Below are 23,862 nucleotides of genomic sequence, written 5' to 3'. Positions count from 1 at the left end.
TTACGTGATAGTATTGCTTGCATTTGGTTCACTTAAACTCATTTGTACATCATCAGGTAGATGTGTGTTGCTAATGTTCGGTACTTGACTTTGTCTAGGCAAAACAGTATTACTACTAGCATCTTCTGAATCGGATTCAACTGACTAGAAAGTCCAGCGGTACAAGTATACAAGTGAGACCGTCACTCATTCATGAGAAAATCTTTGTTACATCCGTGGCACACTTGTTTAACATCAACCACAGGTTCTGGTTTGAGAGGTTTTGTTGAAAGACTTTTTCGTATTGGTCTTACATAGATCTTAGATTGACTGCCAATGTTTTACTTTAAGTTGTTTGACCGACCACTGACATTTTATCATTGTCAAGTGTCGGCAATTTGATTTGCCTCGGACTAGCTTGAAACCACCATCATCCCGAAGTTGAGGAAATCCGAGAGTATCCCTATAAGACAGCTTTTCTGCAGACATAATTTTTTCTGCTACTTGTTCTTCATTTTCAGTAAGCTGAAATTTGAACTTTTTCAGCCCTAGCCCTGCGTTGTGAAGAGTCTGCTTTGTTGTCGTAGAGAGAATGCTACTTTGCAGTCGATCTGCAAAATAAAAAATGTCGGCAGTCCATGTCTGCATAGCCGTCTGAGATGCTTTTATTTTTGTAGCTATTACCCTTGCTCTTTCTGCAGGGATTGAGGCAGAAAATGAAACAAGAGCAGAACTTGATGCTGTAGTATCCCTGCAAACAGCAGGAAGACGAATACGTTCTCCTATTGTTGTTACGCCAAGTCGGATTAACTCTGCATCAGTCATAGATAAAACTACGTCAGGCTCAATCCTATCTTTATTAAATCTCTCAAACAAACTCAAGAGACCTGCCTTTTCTAATATTTTATTAGACTAGTTGATATTATTGACTATTTGACTATTCAACGTGTTGAACAAATCGTTTGAGCATGTGTTTCAGTTAATCGAAGGTACTTCATGTTAGACATCACATAACGAAGAAATAAAAATAACCACATAATGAGTTAACCACAACGGAATTACCACATAACGAAATTACCACATAACGAAATAACCACATGACGAAATAACCACATAACGAAATTTCCACATGACGAAATAACCATATAACGAAATTACCACATAACGAAATAACCACATAACGAAATAACCACATAACGAAATTACCACATAACGAAATAACCACATAACGAAATTACTACATAACGAAAGAACCAAATAATGAATTAACCACATACCAAAATGAACACATAATACGTTAAGTTACAATGAAACGTGCATTACATATAATCGCAAATGAGCCGCAAATAACAAAAATATCACTGCATATTATGAGGAATGGACCGCGTATAATGACAGATGGACTGCATATAACGAAAATATCACTGCAAATAATGATGGATGGGCCGCATATAATGAAAAGATCACTGCATAATATACTTGAAAGAAACTATATGATAGTAGCAAAGAATATATGCTTTGATTAAAATTATCAACTTCTACTGATATAGTAAGATTTCATGCCCTTTCTAAACTAAGAAAAAAGTATGACTTACCTTGAATTTCTTGAGTATGATGATTAAGAAGTCATACTTGAAGTAAGAATTGCCTATTACAAATAAAAACAGGTTACTAAACATCTAATATAAAATATGACATAATCAGAAAAAAGGCATGTTGTAAACTTAAATCTAGCTAAAGCACTATTTTTTAAACAAGATATTTAATTTGTTTAAACTGTCTTTTTTGAGATTATGTTTTATTTTAAATTTTATGAAATTTTTTACTAACATTAGCTTTGCAATAAAGCATTTTGTCGTTTGACAAAAGGAAAGCACATTTTCACTTGCCAGAGTAGCGGAAATAGGACTTTTCAACTTTTATATTTTCTCCACTTAGCAAGATCGTCTTCCACTCTGCGGTGACTCCAAAACAAGTAAAAACGCCGCGTCGACGCGACGTTTACCGACCCGCTACGACATCGAAAAAAGCCACATATGCGAAAAAATGAATGACGCTTGCGCATGTGCATTGTCTTAATTGTACTTCCGCTCGCGTTGTTGACAAACGCGTCGTAAAATCTTAAGGTCCCTAATCAGATTCTTTGCACATGCAAAACTGAATGTATACATTACAGATAAATTACGTCTACAAATAATAAAATTAAAGAAGCACATTTACGCTTATTGTATATTAAATATTGTAGATTTAGTGTTACACATCAAATTTGCTGCTCATATAGTCTATTAAAACAATCGCTTAGCGGAATCAACTGGGAAGTAGTGACCATAAGCAAGGCTATCGTTATAAGCTTTGACTATTATTGGCAAAACCTGAAAATATCACGATATTTAAGATAATCTGACGACTTTTTATAAGACAACTCACTATCTCCGCTTATCAAGGGTTGGAAGGTGTGTAAATTGCATATGCAATTAAGGCAAATGATGTACGTTTCAAACGTCGCATTTTACATGCGCCGAATGCATTTCAAATAATCAAAAATCACAGATATTAGTAAACAAGACTCGACTTCTGAACATTGAGCAAAATTGTAAAAAATACTTTGAAAAACACTATCTTGAATTAGAAATGGAAATGTACTGTTGAAATTATATATAAATTTTATTACTTACCAGTGAGCTTTTGTTTGATGAAACGACTTGTCTGAAGATATTTGAACACCAAAGTCCACAATTTTTACGTAACTAAAATTGCTTGCCCAATGTGGGGAATTATTACGGTTAAAGGGCATTGTATTTGATGGGACTATCCTTGTAATGGGACTATCCTTCTTTCCAACCAGCATGAATCCCCCTCCATCTGTATGAGTGTCACACCACACCTATAATGAGTTACACAGAATGTTAAGCCCTCGTCATATGACAAATTAAAACTTGAAAATAACAAATGAGTTCAAAGTTTTATAGGCATTACTTAAAAATAAATTTAAAAATACAGCAATTTTGCGGTGATTAAAAGCTTACTTTTTGTTTAGTCTTGTTGTATAGCGATACTCAATAAAACTCATGTTTAGCACGAGGCAATTGTTAATCAATATGGGAGCAATCAGTAGCTGGGTTAAAAACTTCCCCAAGTGTTGACGACTCTTTAAATGAATCATGAAGAACGCTATTTTTGAATTCGCTTGATCCTACAACCAAATAGAAACGCAAACAGTATAATATGAGCATTTCATTTATCAAGAGTTTGATTCAGTTAACAAAGTCATCATACTTTGAAACATCTTAGCAACAAATTTAAACTGCAAATTATTCCAGTAATGTAAAGGGAAATGCATCACACTGAGCAACAAATAGTTGTAGAGAAAAGTAAAAGATTTCAGACATCTGGCAAAAACAAATGCCTTATTCATCGTTTAGCGAAAAATTAGACTGCCAATGTGTACATAATTTCCACTGAAATGAAACGATGACGTCAATTATTCGCAAAATTCAAAATAAACATGACATGAACTAAAATAATATAATTCTAGTTGATTACTAATCTATTTTTAGGAAAGGTCTCCATCTTTCGAATAATTATTGGTCTTACAGAAGACAACAATTCTATTGTGGGAAATACATAATCATATGCATAATTGACAAAATATCGCTCCGAAATGGCTGTCTAAAGCGAGAAAAATGAGGCTGAAAGAGTGAGGTGAGGCTATTTTTTTTCACCAATTTTCGGCCCGAAAATATTTTTAACCTGGGAAAGTAGCTAAATATGTCTCGCAAGGCTTTGTACTGAAGAAATGTACTAAAAATGATACTGTGGACGTTGAACAATAGATGCGTATTCGATTAAACGATTACGAATCTATGTATTTTTTAATCCGCTTTAGTGTAGATGGCCCTTTAGTGTAGAAAACCAATGTCATCTAGATGTAAGTATACAAGATGTTTGTTAATGCATTCCTCATATTTGGATTTCCGTTATTTGAAAGTCTCAAGTATACACTTAAATAAATTTTAAACCAAAGTAAAACTGTAAAATATTCGTGTTAGACCAACCGTCTGTATATTGCTATTATATTTCGCGATTTCCTTTAGCAGTACAGATTAAGATTTTCACTTGACCAGCCTTTGTTTTGTAATTGAAGCGTTTAGCAGGATCACTGTCAATGAAATTCTAAATTAACAAATTTAGAATGTGTTTTGTCTAGTTGGCTCTAAATATGCACAAAAATCCCGAAAAATTAACTTTACCTGTATTGCTTGGATTGAAATTGCTATGAAAATAATCGTCAAAATCACGAAGAACATTATTTAAAATCACTTTATAACGGTAAAGACAAAACTAAAAACTGCCTCTTTGTATACATAAGAGATCTATTGTTGAAATGCATATGAAACTTTGTATGGATTGACGGGAATTGAGACATCAGCTTTAGTTTCACATCCGTATTGCTGTAGTTACTAGGGGCATCCGAAGCCAGAGACGTATACAAGAAACTAGAAATATGCGCGTCTATAGATATGTAACTCAAACACAGTTTCAGCTGTTTAAAGACTTTTTCTTCTTGAAGAAAACTAAAATTAAACTATACAATCACTTAGCCTGAGCTTGCTCACTTATCGTAATAATTTTATTCGAAGTTAAAATTCTGTGACATTTGGCACGCTTAGTATTAAATTTAATTATAGTTAATTTTTTTTAAGTTCATTCAATAACCTTGGCTAATTTCTAAAAAACGTTACGCAGTCCTGAGCATAAAACCCCGTCCACATTAGTGCGTTTTTGTTTGAAAACGTATACATTTCGATGCGTTTAGGCCGTCCGTCCATACTAATACGCTACAATACGCTCAGCGTATTCACCGAAAACGCATCGATTTGAAAACGCTGTTGAAAGTGAATACAAATGAAAACTTATACACATAGTAACATTGTGGATTATTGAAAACGGAGACTTTTGAAAACGATGATGTCATCCGCACCAATTGCCACTCATTTCCAGTTCTTAAGTGAGCTACTAGCTGCAGCATATAATTACAACCAAACATGGCGGATGAATAATATATGCAATTTCTTATCCTTGTAGTAAACATAATTGTTTGTCTACAGTTAAACGTTGCGTTATTTCATGATGGCTTCTCGTCGAAGACAAATAGCTGTCTTACGGCCATGTATTTTATCTGGGCCTTCTCCTGTCCAATTCGAGCAGAAATTCGGTCGAGCAGACCAAGAAGATTTTGGATTCGACCTGGTGAAACAAGCCCATGGTGGGAAAATTTCGAGAACAAAGTTTTGTTGTCTGCAGAATTGAGGGAGAATTCTAGGTTGTTTTGCAGTTCTTTATTCAAACTGAGCAAAGAACTACGGCCATATATTGAGGAAACGACGACTCGAATGAGAAAACCAATTGACGTTGTAAAAAAGTGGCGTGCACTTTGTACTACCTTAGTGACGAGGGCCGGCTGAGAAAGACTGCGAGTGCTTTTGGTCTTTCGAAACAAGCGGTGTCAAAGATTATTTGAGAAGTATATACGGCAATCACAAAGCATTTGGGCCCAGTTTATATCAAAAATCCTTTTACAGAAGCTGAGGTACTGGAATTGACTTCACAAATGGAAAAAGCCTATGTTATTCCACAGTGCATTGGGGAAATTAACGAGACTCACATTGAAATCAAACAGCCTACAGCAAATTTAAAGAGTGTATAAACCGAAAGCAGCAATACAGTATAACTGTTCAAGCTGTTTGTGACCATCGCTGTAAGTTTCTTGATGTCAATGTGAAATGGCTAGGCAGCGTGCATGACGCAAGAGTAATTGCAAACTCTTCAATTAATGACTATATGAAGATTGCAAAGGTTGCTACAATGCCCAAAGCGATTGTGGAAGGTGAAAAACCCATTCCTGTTTTTCTCCTTGGTGATCCAGCCTACCCTTTAATCCCTTATCTGATGAAGGAGTATTCTAGGGGTCTACAACTGAAGAGCAATATTTTGGTCTGTCTCTTTGTAGAGCAAGGATGGTGATCGAGTGTTCATTTGGGAGATTAAAAAGGCGTTTTGGTGCTTTGCAAAGAGCCATGGATATAAATTTAACAGAAGTTCCTTATGTTATCAATGCTTGTTTCGTACTACATAATTATTTTGAATGCAATGAAGAATCAGTAACCGACGATAAGATTGCAGCTGCACTTGCTCATGATAAAGATATCCAGGCAGCTTCAACACCAAACTACACACTAGAATCCAATGAATCCGAAGGAAAGCGTGTTAGAAGAGTACTGACTAAGTACGTTGATCCATAAATCTAATGGAAGAGAAACTGAGAACAGAATATTATTAACTACTTTTATCTGACAATAAGGTGAAAGGGTGCAGCTAGTATACTTTTAAAACTTCATATTACATGCATGTTATTAAGATTTATTTCTATTACTATTAATCAATGTTATAAGTTCTAATATATATGCATTTATGTACTAGTTATGAAAAATGAACTGATTATGTTTCTTTATCCATACAAATTACTAATGGTATCCAAATGTTTAGTTAGTCTCTTCATGCTCATTGACTATGAAGGGGAACTGGGTGTTTTTATAATTGTGTCGATGTTGATTGATGTGGCCATGCGATGGGTATGGGCTATGATGCTGCAAAGTAGTTGGAGTATACATTACTGGGTAAATTGGTTAGTAAGGCTGATAATGTAGACCTGGTTGGATTTGGAGTTGTTGCTGGAGATGAGGCATTTTGTTTTTCTGGTATTCGATGAAAAGTCTGTTAGGCGGATTGTTAATTTTCAAGTTTAGATGACACTTTTTCGGAGCATTTCTTATCCATGTTGTCTAGCTTATGAAGAAGCTGTTTTTTGACTTTGGAATCTTCTTGTGCACAGATAAGCAATTGATAATAAATAGACAGTTTTCTTTTTAATTTGTCTGGCTTGTGATTTATTCTAAAGTAGAACTATCCTGTTGTTATACGTGTTTGGGGTATCAGTGGTGTTTTTTGTATCACTGGTTCTTGGCCTTGTATGCGATGGAGTGCACAAAGTTGGGCTCTCATAATGAGAGTTACCGAGTACAAGATCTGCATTTAAATCTACATTGTTTTGTGAGGGAGTTGTTAAGGCTGAGGATGTAGAATTTGTCGAAATATCCGATGGACTATATTCCTGTATATATGTATGTAGTTGCTGGGGAGCCCTCCCCAACATATAGATTCACACAAGTCGAAATACAACCAGAAGATACGTCCATTGCCGCTTCTTTTGCCACTATCGACTGATTTCCTGTATTTAGTCCTTTTATTTTTTAGTTTTGTGACTACTATCTGTTTTGGAATTTCACTAACGTTACATGGACAGTCCTTTCCAATAGACGTGTTTTCATCTGAAGGATATTGCCGTTTGAAAAGTTCAAGAATGTCACCATACTTACTCTGGATTGATTTCCAGTCGATGTTTTCAAATGACTTTCACACTTTATAGTTGTTTGTTACAGTCAAAAGCAGTACCATTTCGTCATCATATAAACGCCTCTTGCTTCTTTTTTGTTTATTTTGCTGTGAAGAACTAGCCATGATGCCACAAATTGAATTACCACGTTTGAAAATAACCTTTGAAAGTGGATTTCTAAATATTTTACTGGCATAGACTATCGAGAAATCAGGCCTGGTAGCATATGCCTAATAGCTAATTAAAGCAGAGCATTCGCAATTTACCAATTTACGTCACGTTGGGTGCTCGTCATCGTATTCAAGCCCATTCAAGCGTTTTAGTGTGGACAGCCGAATACGCATCGAAAACGGTAGTGTGGACGCGAATTGATAGATATGTTTTCAATCTTATAAAACTGCATACTAACGAAAACTCACTAGTGTGGATAGGGTCTAAGTCTTCTTGCGTTTGTAAACTGTTTTTACATATGAAGCCAAAGTATGGAATATATCAATAGCCATTAATCAAGGACGTTTCCTGAAGAAGCATCTTCAAAATCGTTTCTGATGTTTCCATCAAAAGATTGGTGTGGGCGAATGCAGCCATGTGGTGACAAAGCTGCTTTAAAGAAATATTATGGATACACTTAAATTCTAAGGGTCTAAGCAAAACTTAATTGCGTGTGCACTAACTATTGAGGTCTCATCAGAGCTTAGTTTTATTTCGTACCAATTTGAAATGGGCTTTAATTAAGATGATCCGAATGATAGATTACAAAATATATAAAGTAAAGCATCCCACATAAGGCGTGTTTTATTTGATATCCCATCCAACCCAATGGTCCAACATTTTCAGAAACAACTAGAGTGGAATTATAACTCTGTTGTTCACCAGAAACAAAATTATATTCCAAATGAAAACGCTATTCGTGTTTAAATTAATCATCTGTATTCACAAGAAATATATATCTAATAGACATAGGTAGTAGTATAAACTCTTGTGAATATTAATGAAAGCAGTTACTTTCTAAATCTCATATTGCTTAGTTAAAGCGTTCTTTTCACTGTTGCACAACTTTTCTTTAGAACAACCTGCCATTGACGTTTAAGTCATTTCTTTTTACATGGCGTTTAAAAGTAGGCTGGGTCTTTATATTCCAAAACAAACGATTTGCTTAAAAGTTCAAGAGGTGTTCTACCCAACTAAGCACATTTGCTTGTTGCAAGCCTAGTTCGTGTAAACAAAAATGCCATAAACAAAAATGTTGAATTTTACTTATAGAATATACAGAGAAAAATACTACACAAATGTTGGTAAAGTATAAACATATGAACACACAATCTTAGCAGTTCGCTGCGGCAAATAGCATTATAAATTGGCGAAAAGAGCTATTGTTGCGCAAAAAATCTTTGCTTTGGTATTTTTATAATATCAGATACAAAAGAATCCTGTTAGACACATAAAAACCTTGAATTAAAATGCTTGCGTTATTTGGAGTTACCAATTCTATAAGAACAATATGCGTATATTTCTACCCTCCTGTACAATCACCCATTGGTTGAGAAAAACAATTTATAGGGATAAGTTTATGCATGGCTACAGAAGAAGCCATTTTGGTTTGTGCAGACATATTTTGCTTATGCCAACATGGCCAGTTCCTCTGAATCGTTTGAAAGATCCGTAAGATACCATTATGCAGCCTGTCTGAAGTTATTGTGCAAAAGAAGGGAAGTTTGTGCAAATTAATTTGAATTGAAATCTTCTAAATGCAATGATTTCTATTTTTTTCTCATGATTCTTATATTTTAATACACAACACTAAAATTTTGAAAGTGAATCTAAGCAATTTTAGTGGCTATGTTTAAGCAATCATTCAAAAATCATGTTTATCCTTCAGTAAACAACTGATCAACTTTCAAAAATTTCACTATAGTTACAACATAGAAATAAGGGAAATGACTATTAAACGAAAACAACTTTAAGACAGCAAGTCCAGCAATCACTTTGTTATAGTGCATCCTTTGTGGCATTGAGTTTCATGATAATGTTGAAAATTTGGGTTTCCTCCATTAATTACTGACATTTACAATTCAAAAGCAAAACTATCAATAAATGGCATTTACAATCTCAAATATTTTGTAGGTTATTGCTTGCTATTATCAGTTAATACATATTTTATTTGGAGTAGAGTATTTGAGATACTCTGGAAAATAAATGTCTGTACAAAAATACAACCTGCTTAAAATTTGTGTACTGAAAGCCAGCATTTAAATTTAGATTTCCATCGGATAAAAAATATTGGAAACTAGCCCTCGATTTGTGCCTTTTTTAAAGAAAATTTAGAACAAAATTTAAATGGCATCATAAAACTAGAAAGCCGCTATAAAAGTAGAAGTTAGAGAAGACCATTTCTTTTATTATTTGCCCCGTATATGTCTTCTCGGTTCTAGCACAACTAATCAAGTAGATCTAAAAGCGAGCGCGTTAAAGTTAAGCTTGCATGTTCCGTCTATCCTTACATAATCTGTCAAAACTGATTAACTGCTTGTTGTTGATTGGTTTTCACCGCATGCAATATATTCTATTCTAACATAACCGTTGGGACCTTTAAACGGTTCTTCAACCATGCGTATGGCCACTTTCTAGAAAATTTTGGGTCATCTTTGATCATTCACATCACTTCTATTCCCGGAAAATGTGGCCTTACAGTTTTTTTATGGTAAAGGCATTCACGTAAGCAACAAAGGTATTTCATGATACTTCCAGCGATTCCAAACTGCTTTTTTGCACTTTAACTGGTATTTTGTTTGTTTTAGCAGATTAACATACATTGACTATTTCAGTAATTTTCAGTTTTTCTTTTATTTGGCAACTATCAAACCTTGTTTAATCTCAGACTACTATCTGACAAATAACCAGGACAAGCAGACAATTTCAAGTAAAACAAAATAAAACAAATTTCGAAAACAGACATCTCGTTTTCTTGATATTCAAGATTATACAAAAGTTTTAGACAACAGATTGTGTAATATTTTGTCTTCACTCCAAAGACATCATCAGACTAATAGTTTACAATGCAGGCTGCGAAACTTTTATATAATTATTTACAAGCGGAAGGTACAGTTACGTAATTAGAGAGCTACAAGACTCAACAATTAGGCAGTATATTTACATTTAAAATAGCGATAACTTCTTGCAGCCTTTGAGACCACTATTAAGTTGTGGCATATTGCGTTTTATCAAAAGCGCTTTTAAGACGAGAAGTTGATTGGGATTATTATTATTACAGCGATATAAGATTTTAGTGTTACTTGGAATCAAATTACAAGGATTAAATGGCGCACGTGCAAGATCGGGGTCGAATTCAACGTCAGGAAGTGAGAAAAGGTGTGAGATGTAGTTGGCGTCTGGACAAATGAGTAAATGTTGCGAGATAGCACTAGAATTTTTGTAATTAGTGTCATGTTGGGTTAGTCTTGTGTGTAGCTTTCGTTTAGTTTTGCCTATGTTTGTATGACCACAACCAGGGCATTTAAAATTATATACAACATTGGCTTTTTCAGAGAGTTCGGGAATATTGTCCTTTTTCGACGGAAAATTGATGTCTTTTTTGTTTGATATATAACTATAGGTTTGATAGGAATTTTTAAGCTACGGTGAATTTTACGAAGAAGATTGAAAACCAATTGTTCACCCTGTTTGCCTAGATATGGTATTCTAATAAAAATTTTACGGAGGTCATTCTCAGTATTTTGTTACACTAAAATCTTATATCGTTGTAATAATAATAATCCCAATCAACTTCTCGTCTTAAAAGCGCTTTTGATAAAACGCAATATGCCACAACTTAATAGTGGTCTCAAAGCCTGCAAGAAGATATCGCTATTTTAAATGTAAATATACTGCCTAATTGTTGAGTCTTGTAGTTCTCTAATTACGTAACTGTCACTTCCGCTTGTAAATAATTATATAAAAGTTTCGCAGCCTGCATTGTATACTATTAGTCCGATGATGTCTTTGGAATGACAACTCTTAATGCTGTCATTATTTTGCATACTCAGTCTGTCTAATGTACGGCTTAAATAATTTTAATTGTTACTGTCTGTTAAAAAAAAATGTTTTACTTCAATATTAGTCAAAGCTAGTCCTTTTTAAAATTTAACCCAATCAATAATGTATTATCCTTGTATTCCTGGCATTTTATGTTATCCCCTGCTTAAAGAAACTAACATATCATTTTGAATAACTGTTACTTTCTTTCACGGGTTATATAGAATATTGATGCTATAGTAGATGGAATCAATAAGTCGTCTGAATCCTGTTCGACATGCCTAGACTAGTTCCAAATCTTAGACTACCTGCCTGTGACTTTGACTTTATCATGATGTTACCAAATTAACACAAAGACAATATAACTTTCTCAATTTCAATATTATTAGTCTATCTTTAACTGTATTGGTTACCCTTATTTATTCTAATGTCAGAGTCAGTCTAGCAGATTTGTTTCCAGGAATAACTTGGTATAACAAAGCAGCCATTGATACTTAAATACTAATTTTTCATTTAATACTTTAGCCAATGGGAATATTCTGTTCAATGCATGTTCTATTGCATTAGTTGGGAATGAGACTCTCTCTATTTACTTGAGATTCCTAACTAGTGTTGAAATGTTTGAAAATGCAAAATGTTAATATTTAGCAAAATCATTCGGTTTGAGCAAACATTTATTTAATGTAGTGAGCTAATTTAATAAGAAGACTCAATACAAAACTATAATCGTAACTAACTACTCAGAGGAATGTCAATAGTTTATATATACACAAAGATATCACGTGACTAAATAAACTGAACTATATATATGAATACGAACTAGCGTTCTATTTTTCGTATAGTGATGCAGTATAATCTTTAACACTCCCTCTCGAAAAATATGAACTGTAACTAATCAATTAAACATTTAAAGAGTTCTTCTAACTTTCATGAGTTCTCTCATACTTTGAAATTTCGTCTTCCCTAATGGTTTGGTCAACAAATCTGCTAGCATTTCATCTGTAGGACAATAGTCAAGACGTATTTCTTTATTGGATACTCTATCACGGATATAATGACATTTGATATCGATATGCTTGGTTCGAGGATGATACTTTGGATTTTTGGATAATGCTATAGCTCCTTGATTATCTTCTTTAATCGGAGTGGGTTTTCTTTGAACAAAACTTAAGTCTGAAAGCAGTGCACGTAGCGACATTGCTTCTTGAGAAGCCAAAGATGCAGCAACATATTCTGCCTCCGTTGATGAAAGTGCTACGACACTTTGCTTTTTACTAGCCCAACTGATTACTCCTCCGCATAAAGTAAACAGATATCCCGATTGCGATTTCCTTCCATTTGGATTACTTCCCCAATCTGCATCAACATAACCTTTTAGGTCTATATCAACTTCTTCCTTTCCATCATATACAATTCCGTAATCAATTGTTCCTTTGACGTATCGCAATATACGTTTTGCAGCTATCCAGTGTTCTTTTCCGGGTTTCGAACAAAATTGATTTACCATTCCCAGTGCTTGTGCAAGGTCAGGTCTTGTTCCAGTAACTGCATATGTCAATCCTCCAATCAACGCTTGATACTTAGTAGTTTCAACTGGCTCTTCTTGATTGGGTAGCAACTTTGCTCCTTGATTAACAGGTGTTGCAACCGGTTTACACTGATCCATACCAAACTTTGCCAATAAATTAGTAAGATATTTCGATTGATGTAATTTCATTCTTTTTCTTTCTCTGTCTCGTTCAACTTGAATTCCAAGACAACAACTTATTTCTCCAAGATCCTTCATTTCAAAACGTTTTCTTAATGCTTCCTTTTCTCTTTGCAATATTTTGAAATTATTACTGGCTAGAATTATGTCGTCAACGTATAAGGCAATAACCATAATATCATCTCCTCTCGCTTTATATACAGGCAAGGGTCTGATTTTGATTGTAGATATTCTGAACCTTTCAAAATTGGTCGATGGTGATGTACCAACATCGTGATGACTGTTTCAATCCATAAATGCTCTTGTTCAGTTTACAGACGAGTTTTTCTTCTCCCTTTTTTATGTATCCTTCAGGCTGGGACATGTAAATTTCTTCTTCCAATTCACCGTTCAAAAAGGCTGTAGAAACATCCATTTGATGTATCTCAAAATTAAGCTGGTTCGCAATTGCCAACAAAGAACGAATTGATTTATACTTTGCAACAGGCGAAAAGTTTCGTCGTAATCCAAACCTGGTTCCTGAGAAAACCTTTTGCGACTAGACGAGCTTTATGTCTCTCTACAGATCCATCCACGTTGTATTTTACTTTAAATACCCAACGACAATTGATAGTTTTCGTTTTTCGGGAAGATCAACTAATGTCCATGTTTCGTTCTTGATATGAGCTGCGTATTCATCATCCATGGCATATTTCCAATGCTTCTTATCAGGACCAGTTAGAGCTTCATCTACGGTTGTGGGTTCTGTTAAACTTAGCTCTTCATTTATGAATGCTGTGTTACTTTCCCACCAATTTCCAGTAATCACTGTCCCATATCTTTCTGGAGGTTTTTGTTGACGAAATGAACGTCGTGGTTGTTCTTCGACTTCTGTTTCTTGCAAAATGTTTGACTGATTCATGTCTTGGTTAGGATCTATTGTGATATCGTCTTTATGATTCGGTGAAGGTAAAGAAAGATTAGTAATCGTAAATTCTTCTTTATTAAATCTTGAATTCATTTCATTGAGATCAACTATTTCTTTGTTTGTTTGTTTGATAAATTCATCTTCATTAAACAAGACATCTCTGGATATATAAACCTTTTGAGTCTCAAGGTCAAAAAGTCTATATCCTTTACTTGAAAGACTGTAACCAACAAATATACATCTTTTTGTTTTTGAATCCCATTTCTTTCTATTTTCCTTTGATACATGCATATAGGCAGTACATCCAAATACCTTAAAATGCGATACATCTGGTTTCTTTCCATAGAAGCTTTCATAAGGTGTCATTCCATTAACAGCTGCTGTAGGACTTCGATTTCTAATAACGACTGCTGTGCTTACAGCTTCAGCCCAAAACCTTTTCTCAAGATTTGCATGACACATCATGGACCTAGCCGCTTCTTGTATAGTTCGGTTCATTCTCTCGGATACACCATTCTGTTGTGGTGTTCTAGGTATACTTAATTGATGTTGAATTCCTTTTCTTTAAGATAGTTCATGAACTCTTTGGATCTATATTCACCGCCATTATCTGATCTAAGGATTTTGATCTTCTTCTCTGTGAAATTTGTAACCATAGCTTCATATTCCTTAAACTTCTCTAATACCTCATTTTTTCTTTTTATAAAGTAAACAGCTGTGAATCTGGACTTATCGTCAATAAAGGTAACATAGTAACGACTACCACCATAACTGTTTTCTTGCATAGGTCCACAAACGTCACTGTGAATGATTTCAAGAATTTCCTTTGCTTGAGTTGCTTGTCCTTTGGGAAATGAAATTCGATTCTGTTTGCCCTTTGCACAACCTTCACAGAACTTAGGTTCTTTTGTAGACTCAAAATCCAACCCATTAACCAATTTGTGATCTCTCAATAATTGCAAATTCTTTATACTCAAATGACCATACCTCTGATGCCATAAATCCTCTTGATGATCTTTTTTAACCATATTGACATCATGGAATTTATCATTCTTTAAACTTGCATCAAGTATGTATAAGCTATTTCGTAGCTTACCAGATCCCATGACAGTTCCTGATGTGTCAAAGATAACACATCCACTTTCTTGAAGATGAATTGAATATCCTCGCTTAGTCGTGGCACTTACTGAAAATAGATTCTTCGCAAGGTCTGGAACATGCAAAACATCCACCAATCTTACAGGTTTATATTTCTTACCAGCTTTGATGTTAAGCCAAATATTTCCTTTTCCAAATGCTTGGACAACACGATTATCTCCCAGACGTACATTTTGTGGGCTTGCAAAATGAACATAGTCAACCATCATTTTCTTTTCATATGACATGTGTTGGGATGCTCCTGAGTCTATATACCATTCAAAGTCTTTATGATTTTTAGATTCTGATGACCAAAATAATGCATGTTCAACAGATGCATTAAATGATGTATCTTCTTTTCTTTCTTTGGTGTCTCTGGACTTATTTTTCTTGGGTTTATTGCAATTTCTTGCCCAATGTCCAGGGATTCCACAATTGTAACATTTTCCTTTTTTCTTGTATTTTATTTTTATTTTATTGTTTCTCTCATTTTTTGACAATAAAGCATCTTCTCCAACATCTGCACTTGATAAATTTTCTTTACGTTTGTAGTCTTCATGCAACAACCTTGCTACTACAAATTCCAGTGTTAAATCATCAGCACGAGACTCTAAAGCTGTAATCAAGTTACTGTAGGATTCCGGGAGGCTACATAAGAGCGTTGCAACCTGATCATCCTCTGTTATAGATGCACCCAGCACTTCAAGCTGACTTGCCAAAGCTTTCATTTTATTAATATGCTCAGTCATAGATTCATCAATCCCCATAGTTGCCGAGAAATATTTCTTTCGAAGAAACAGTTTGTTCGCCAAAGACTTTACTTCATAGTGGTCTTCCAATTTTGACCATGCTTCCTTCGCTGTTTTAGCCGATCGAACTATTGACAATTGTTCGTCCTTTAATGATAAACAGATTGTAGCGAGAGCTTTTCTTTCTCGTCTTTGAAATTGTTTGCGTTGAGTTTCAGTAGAATCTTCAACAGAAGGCTCAACCTCGACGCCTTTAACAATATCCCAAAGATCTTTATCTTCTAGGATCATTTGTAACTTAAATTTCCAAAGATGAAAGTTCTCTCCATTAAATTTTTCGATTCGATACAACATTGCGTGTTCGTCACTACCTGACGCCATTGTCAAAACTTGTCAAAGATGCGGCTGATTTATCTATAAATTACACTCAACAAGTCCTCAAACCGAACAGGCGCTCTCTGGGCCCATAACCTGTTAATATTTAGCAAAATCATTCGGTTTGAGCAAACATTTATTTAATGTAGTGAGCTAATTTAATAAGAAGACTCAATACAAAACTATAATCGTAACTAACTACTCAGAGGAATGTCAATAGTTTATATATACACAAAGATATCACGTGACTAAATAAACTGAACTATATATATGAATACGAACTAGCGTTCTATTTTTCGTATAGTGATACAGTATAATCTTTAACACAAAATACTATTCTACCCATCCTGTCATCGAGTCCCAGCATAACGATTGTTGGATAAACATCTTTGCTGCTGTTGGAAGAGGACCACCTTTGAACATTGCTTTTATTAGTCTTGCCATCTTTATGATTGTTGGATAAACATCTTTGATGCTGTTGGAAGAAGATCACCTTTGAACATTGCTTTTATTTATCTTGCAATCTTTACGATTGTTGGATAAACATCTTTGCTGTTGTTGGAAGAAGACCACCTTTGAACATTGCTTTTATTAGTCTTGCCATCTTTATGGCTGTTAGCAAAAGCATCCTTGCTGCTTTTCGAAAAAGACCATTTGATGGGGCAACAATGATGGGGAATTATATTTTAGTAGTGAACTGTCTTTTGGTTATTCACTGCAAAAATAACATGCTTCATCTTTCTCTCACTCCTGCGGCAACAATTCTGTGATTACAGAAAGGTACGGAAACTGTGTTGATTTTACATCAGACACCACAAGGTAAGTAAAATTTTTATTTTTCTATCCGAACAGAATTAAGAAAATGGCGATATTAGAATTTTTTTTAGATGAGATTATAGACCCCCCTAGCATTGCCCCCAGACCCCCCTAGCGTTGCCTCGCGCCGAAGGCGCTTGCTACGTCACAGGGCCACGGTCAGCCCAGAAGCTGGATCCGCCCCTGACTACCTGCCTTTGGAGTGGTGATGTCTTGGGTAAAGACGATACGTTACAAATAATCATAAATAATTTCTTTAAAAAAGGGCTTTTTTTCGAATTTTACGTTGGGCAATTTTTTTAACACGATTTCATGTTAGTTCATGTTTAGAGTCGAATTCAACTACTTTAACATATTAACTTGGACATAATGACAGGCTTAACAAAGTTCAATTACTAATCCATGTTTAAACTGGGTTTGATTTAACCTATACCACTTGAGATGTAGTGTGACTTTTGTACACAAAGCAAATTTGAGCGGAGATTAGGCAAAGAATTCTGAAAGTGGAAACTTGAACAATTACCGCCATGTTTTTTCAAAATCTGTATCCTCAATGGAAATTCAAACTTCAGAAAAGGCACTTAACAAAATGAAAAAGTAGTTGAAACATGTGTACAACGTATTCTTTTCCTTGACAGTGCACGAAAAACTTTGCATGTTCATAGCTAAGTATCGAACAGGATAAAATTATTATAACCCAAAATTTTTCTACTTTTGATTAGATTTTCAAACAGAACTTTTATTATGACAGTTTTTATATCCAAGATATTAAAGTTTTGTAAAGTTCAGATTACATAACAAGTGACTTTGAGCTAAGAACGTAAATTCTTTGTATTATTTTGCCTAGGTTTTTCATGTAAAAGTTGCTAGGAAATTTAAAAACATTTGACACTTATTGACTAATACCCAGAGAAATCGTGTGCTTTTATCCCATAAGAGTACCATTGCTTCTCAAAGTTGTTTTAATTTATGTAAGTTTCCCGCTCATAAAATTGGAATAACAATGAAAAAATATTAACACATGTATTACATTTCAGTCTGATAGTTTGGTATGTATAAGAAAAGGAACACAAAATTTGTAGAAAAAGAACATAGGTAGGCTATATGTTTTGAATATTAAAGTTTTTAACATTCTCAACCCCAACACCGCAACGTCGCAAGAGTGTAATAACCTTTTTCTCCTTATTATTTCCATCACAACTATTGGTAATTCCACAGGCAAATTTTCCATTTCCTGCAAGTGCACCTCCCCAGAAATTCATCTTGATACAATTTCTTGACACCCACCACGCCACATTTGTTATCATGCTACCATAACATTCGTATTGTATAAACTGCTCACAGTAAGCTGAATCCTGAATTATTCTAAAGATTATATCAACCTGTAGTTTATATTTAACGTTTCGACTGTAAAACCCGGCATTCTCGTACCCTCGAAGATAAATTCTTCTTTCACTGTCACGTCCAAGTACGGTAACACCAACACGATTTTTCAATTGCATGTCGCAATAAATGCTAACAGATGCGTTTGACACGTATGGAAATATTTTATACATTCCAGATGACTTTATTTGTTTCCGTTGCCATTAAGCTGAACACGTGATGGAAAGTATTTTAGGAATGCCTGAAAAGGTTTAGTTTTTAATTTACATTTGCGTTTAAGAAATAAGGAAGATTGCATTAGCAAGGTATTTGAGTTGGCCAGTGAGCAAAGTATTTATTATAATTTGAGCAAAATTTTGTCAAACAGAGAAAAATCAAACAATCAAGCTATTTTAATGTTTTGTTTCTTTGCTGCTTATAATTGAAAATTTGCATGTAAATGGACAGTATATTTTTGAGATGAAGTGTTATATTTTTCTGTTTTGAATGTCTTAAGAGCAATTTTAAATCAGATAGTATTTGCAAATTATTTTATGAGTTCTTTTGCGTTTAACACTAACAGAAGTGATTTTTTACCTTTGTTTTATTCTTTTAGCAGTAACATAGACCTTTTCAATTCTTGAAGCGTTTGCTTTCATTTATAGAAGTGTTGTTGTAAAGCTTCAACTCTTCACTCATTTTCTTGTTTCTGTTGCCTATTACTTGAATAAGACGTCCTTGATTCAAAATTATCTTTTGCTGTTTTTTAAATTTCTGTTGGATCAGAATCATCTTGAATAAAAAGTAAACCAAAGCCGTGATAGAATGTTTAAAAATTTTTTTATTTACCACAGGACATTTATAAATGTTTAAATTACAACATTTGAATCACTTCTCGCTTTTCAAAATTTTTCACACCTCTTTATCGTCAGTTACTGCTCTCCATTCCAGTCCCTCATTAACAGAAAGCTGTTTCCTCTCCTTGCGATATGAGAGGAGACCTGGAACGTTGAGAATCATCTTCAAGCTCTTTTTATCACTTACTGTTAAAGTCTATATGACAATTAAGATATAATCATAAAAAAGTTCAATTGGTAAATAAATCGAAATAACTTTTGAGTTACGTTTCTACTTTTTATTTAGTAATGTGTTAAATTGTTAAGAGCATGAGCCCTAAAAAAGAAAAATTACGCGTTATAATTTATACAACCTTCAACAAAATTGGCTGTGATATACACTCTCATAGCTCAAATTAAAGTTGTTTGTTTACATCTTCTCGATCAACAGTTTGCTTTATGATATGTCTAACTTAAGTTCATGAGACGTTTTTTGCGCATTTTATTAATTAAATGATTGGCAACATTTTATTTCAATAATCCACTGTCTTTAAAAGCAGTTTCTGTAGCATTACAAAATGTGCTCCTTTTATCAAGCTCTCCGTTGCAACTGTAATGTTAAAATGGAAATGTCTTCAAATTTTTTTGTACGTGCATCGTTATTAAAACTTTTCTGACATAAGAAGATTATTACTCTATTTATAAAAACTAATTGATTTAACTGTAAGTACATTGGCAATTAAATAGCTTAAATATCTTCATACTTTAAATAGCTTGAATATGTTGGCGTTTTTAATAACTTCCAATAACTTCATTTGTTAAAATTTGCCACGATATGTTAGAAAAACAGTAAAAAAATCTAGTTTCGTTGTACAATCTATATATCTTTTCCTCTAATGTTCTGCATTCATAGATTGTTCATGATGCCTCTTCGTGCGGTGCATATACATGTATATACGTCAGCAATTTATTTATAATATATCTATGATCATGCTTTTCTAAATTAGAATAACCAAGTGATGTAAATTAAGCTTTGCGTTTGAGCATGCTCAGGTGCTCTTATCCAAACAGATTAAGAATATTTTGACAATAAAATATATCTTTTGGCATGCCAATTTTTCTGAGGGCATGACCAAGTCGTACTTATAAGTGCTGAAGAAGTTCTAGCTTTAAGATGTTGCCTGGAAACAAGATGAAACCAGTAGAATACTACAATACATAGGACGCAAAACGCAATGCACAAAGATTAATCCCTAAAAACAATTAGTCATCAGAAGTTACAATGAATTTGATAATAACTAAATGATTTTTGGTGGAGTTTTTAGTCGTGCTTTGCATGACCAGCATGGCCTTTAGCTACGCCGCTGAGCGAGATGCAATTATCTGAGTGCTTTTATGACATTTTTATTTTGTTAACTTAGTACAAATATTCAATTTACACTGTGATTGATTGATCCTAGCAAAATGGTGAATAAATGTGAAACATTCATTGAAATTAATTTTGTGCACTAGTTGTTGCAAATAGTGAGACCTCAAAATTTTGGATCACCTTATCCTTTTCCTCAACCAAATCTGACGGTGACCGAAAAAACGATTTGTCAAATGCGAAACTTCTTTCTAAAACACAACAATTCTTAAATCGTAAAGAACGAGAAAATGTAAAATTGAACAGAATCGGGCCATATGGAAAATTCCTAGAGAATTCAAAAAAGTAAAACTAAAAATATATGAAAGGAAGAGATTGTGTCACCAAAAGACACTTGTCTTTAGGACACAAAATACTGAGGATTCAAAAACGTTAACTCTTTAATATTCACTATTGTGATACTTTAACAATGCAAACTCTATCGAAACTCTATCGAAAAAATATTATCAATTTAAGCTAATAATCGCTATTTGAGATGATAGCATTACATGCATGCACTATTGTGAACTTGGAATGGAAGGTGAAACTATTTCACCGTATACCGTAAAATGGTATACGGTGAAGAGAAATTCCTTCCGCAGAATTTGCTCAGTTTGAACAGCCGAAAACTACACATCTGTCAGGCATTTTTGATGCAGAGCCATAGTAGATTAAGTAGAAATTATAGCAAAAATCATCCTTCACAAAACTTCCTGTCCTTATGCTACGTCAAATACTTCTCGATTCAGGCTCACATCAAGCAAATTGAACGCGCAGCAATTTTTCTCCATTAATGCGGCCTGGATGCTGGACAAGCCAGTGCATCAGACAGCCGGTCCCAAGCCCGGATAAACACATAGGGTGGACGTCAGGAAGAGCATCCGGTCCTTAAAAGAATATGCCACATGATAATATGCCGGAGACAATCAGAAGAGAAGACAATGCTAGGGCATACCCCGTAAGCGATGCGCAGCGGCACTACTGTCTTGACGCTGTGAAAAGAATGCAAGCGAGACAGAAAAACTTGAGAGTTGCGACCCTAAACATCGGGACGCTGACTGGAAAGAGCAGAGAAATAGCAGACAAGAGACAAGATGGAATGGTGGGAAATCAGGAGGGAAGGCAAGAAACATCGGAAAGAGCTACAAGCTGTACTACAGCGGAGGAGGAAAGCCAAAGAATGGAGTGGCTATATGCTTGAGTGAGGAATGGCAAGATAAAGTGATAGAGATCCAGAGAAAGTCCGATAGAATCATAATTATGAAACTGGTAACACCTGACAAGACGTTCAACATCGTGACTGCCTATGCACCTCAGCAAGGCTGTGAAAAAGACGAGAAGCAGAGATTTTGGAACCAACTTGAAGAAGTGACCACCAATGTGAAGAAAACAGAACAGCTGATTGTGGCAGGAGATCTCAATAGGCACATCGGAGAGAGAGTAGAGGGATTTGAGAGATGGCATGGAGGAAAGTCAATCGGAAGAAGAAATGAAGAAGGAGATAAGATCTTAGACTATGCAAGGAGCAAGGACCTCGCAGTGGTAAACACATTCTTCACACAGAGGGATGGAAACACCTACACGTACAAAAGTGGCCTTAGCCAGACCGTGATAGATTTCATCATGATAAGGAGAGATGACCTAGGCGATGTTAAATATTGTAAGGTTATCCCTAGTGAGGAAATTGCACTGCAGCATAGACTCGTTGTGATGGATTGTAAGATCAAGAAGAGGAGAAGAATAAGAAGAGAGACCGAAGAAGATCAACTGGTGGAAACTACATAATGAGGAAGGAGATGAGCTGGAAAGTAAGATCACAGAAATGCTAATGGAACAAAGCATGGTGGGAGATTGGAAATAGAATGAAACATACCCCAATATACTAGAAGCAGCAAAAGAGACATTGGGAGTTAGTAGAGGTGGGAAATACATAGAAAAAGAATCCTGGTGGTGGAATGAGGAAGTACAAGAGGCTGTGAAGAACAAGAAATAGCTTTTAAGAGATGGAAGAGATCTGGTTTCGAGGAAGACAGGGAGACTCTGAGAGAAATGAACAAGATCAGTAAAGAAAAGTGAGCGATTGTTAGAGAGAAAGGTCAGGAACAACTATACAAAGATCTGGAGCAAAACGGAGCGAAAAGAATCTACAAGTTAGCTAAAACTCGACAGAGAAGAGCAAAGGACATTGACAAGATCACTTTTGTCAAGGATGAGCAGGGAAAGATCGTGAGCGAAGATGAGAAAATCAAAGAGCGATGGAGGCAATATTTTGATAGAATTTTGAACACGAAGAACAACAGGAAAGAACTGGACCATCTTGAACCAGTCCATGGGCCAGTACCAGAGATTACGGAAGATGAAGTGAGAAGACAACTCAAAAAGATGAAGAACAATAAAGCAAGAGGACCGGATGAGCTCCCCATCGAACTAGGGAAGAAATTGGGAAACACAGGAACAGAGTGGATGACATCATGCTGCAGAGAAATAATGAAGACAGGAATACCAGAAGAATGGAGAACAAGCAGAATAGTGCCCATTTACAAACAGAAAAGTGATCCCCTAAGCTGTGGAAACTATCGAGGCATTAAACTCCTCTGCCACTCAATGAAATTATTTGAGAGAGTGATAGAGGCGAGACTGAGAGAAATAGGGAAGATAAAGGACAACTAATATGGATTCCAACGCGGAAAATCAACCACTGAGCCGATGTTCTGTCTGCGGATGCTGCAAGAGAAGTATAGAGAATTCAACAAAGAGCTACATATGGTTTTCGTGGACCTTGAAAAGGCATATGATACAATCCCGAGGGAGCTAATATGGTACTGTCTAAGGAAGCGTCAAGTCCCAGAGGCCTATATTGAAACCATCAAAGATATGTATAAGCGCTCTACCACTAGTGTCGCAACGAACGTTGGTGAGACTGAGAAAATTCAAGTAGATGTCGGGTTACATCAAGGCTCGGCACTAAGCCCCCTACTGTTTATTATTATTATGGATGTAATCTCGGATGACACGACAGAGGACACACCTTGGAGTATGCTGTTTGCACATGATTTGGTCTTGTGTGATGAGAAGAGAGAACATCTGGAAGGAAGACTAGAAG

The 23,862-nt window shown here is 35.1% G+C and overlaps 1 protein-coding gene and 1 long non-coding RNA gene across 2 annotated transcripts; one reads left to right on the top strand and one right to left on the bottom strand.

The window, feature by feature from the left end:
• Positions 1 to 19,221: 19,221 nt before the first annotated feature.
• LOC124456061 lies at positions 19,222 to 19,644 on the bottom strand. The gene is made up of 2 exons (XR_006952091.1): positions 19,437 to 19,644; positions 19,222 to 19,310 (listed from the first exon to the last, which is right to left on the bottom strand). It is a non-coding gene; the product is annotated as an uncharacterized LOC124456061 (long non-coding RNA).
• A 2,028-nt stretch (positions 19,645 to 21,672) lies between these two features.
• On the top strand, positions 21,673 to 23,429 carry LOC124456072. The gene is made up of 3 exons (XM_047006609.1): positions 21,673 to 21,717; positions 21,762 to 22,529; positions 22,929 to 23,429. Exons 1-3 carry the CDS (start codon positions 21,673 to 21,675, stop codon positions 23,427 to 23,429), a joined length of 1,314 nt encoding a protein of 437 aa, XP_046862565.1.
• The last annotated feature ends 433 nt before the right edge of the window (positions 23,430 to 23,862 follow it).

The sequence above is a fragment of the Xenia sp. Carnegie-2017 genome, unplaced genomic scaffold, assembly GCF_021976095.1.
Source record: "Xenia sp. Carnegie-2017 unplaced genomic scaffold, XeniaSp_v1 HiC_scaffold_41, whole genome shotgun sequence".
In the NCBI taxonomy this organism is placed as follows: domain Eukaryota; kingdom Metazoa; phylum Cnidaria; class Anthozoa; order Malacalcyonacea; family Xeniidae; genus Xenia; species Xenia sp. Carnegie-2017.
The sequence above is the reverse complement of the archived record's forward strand: the minus strand, read 5'-3'. Positions and strand labels throughout refer to the sequence as shown.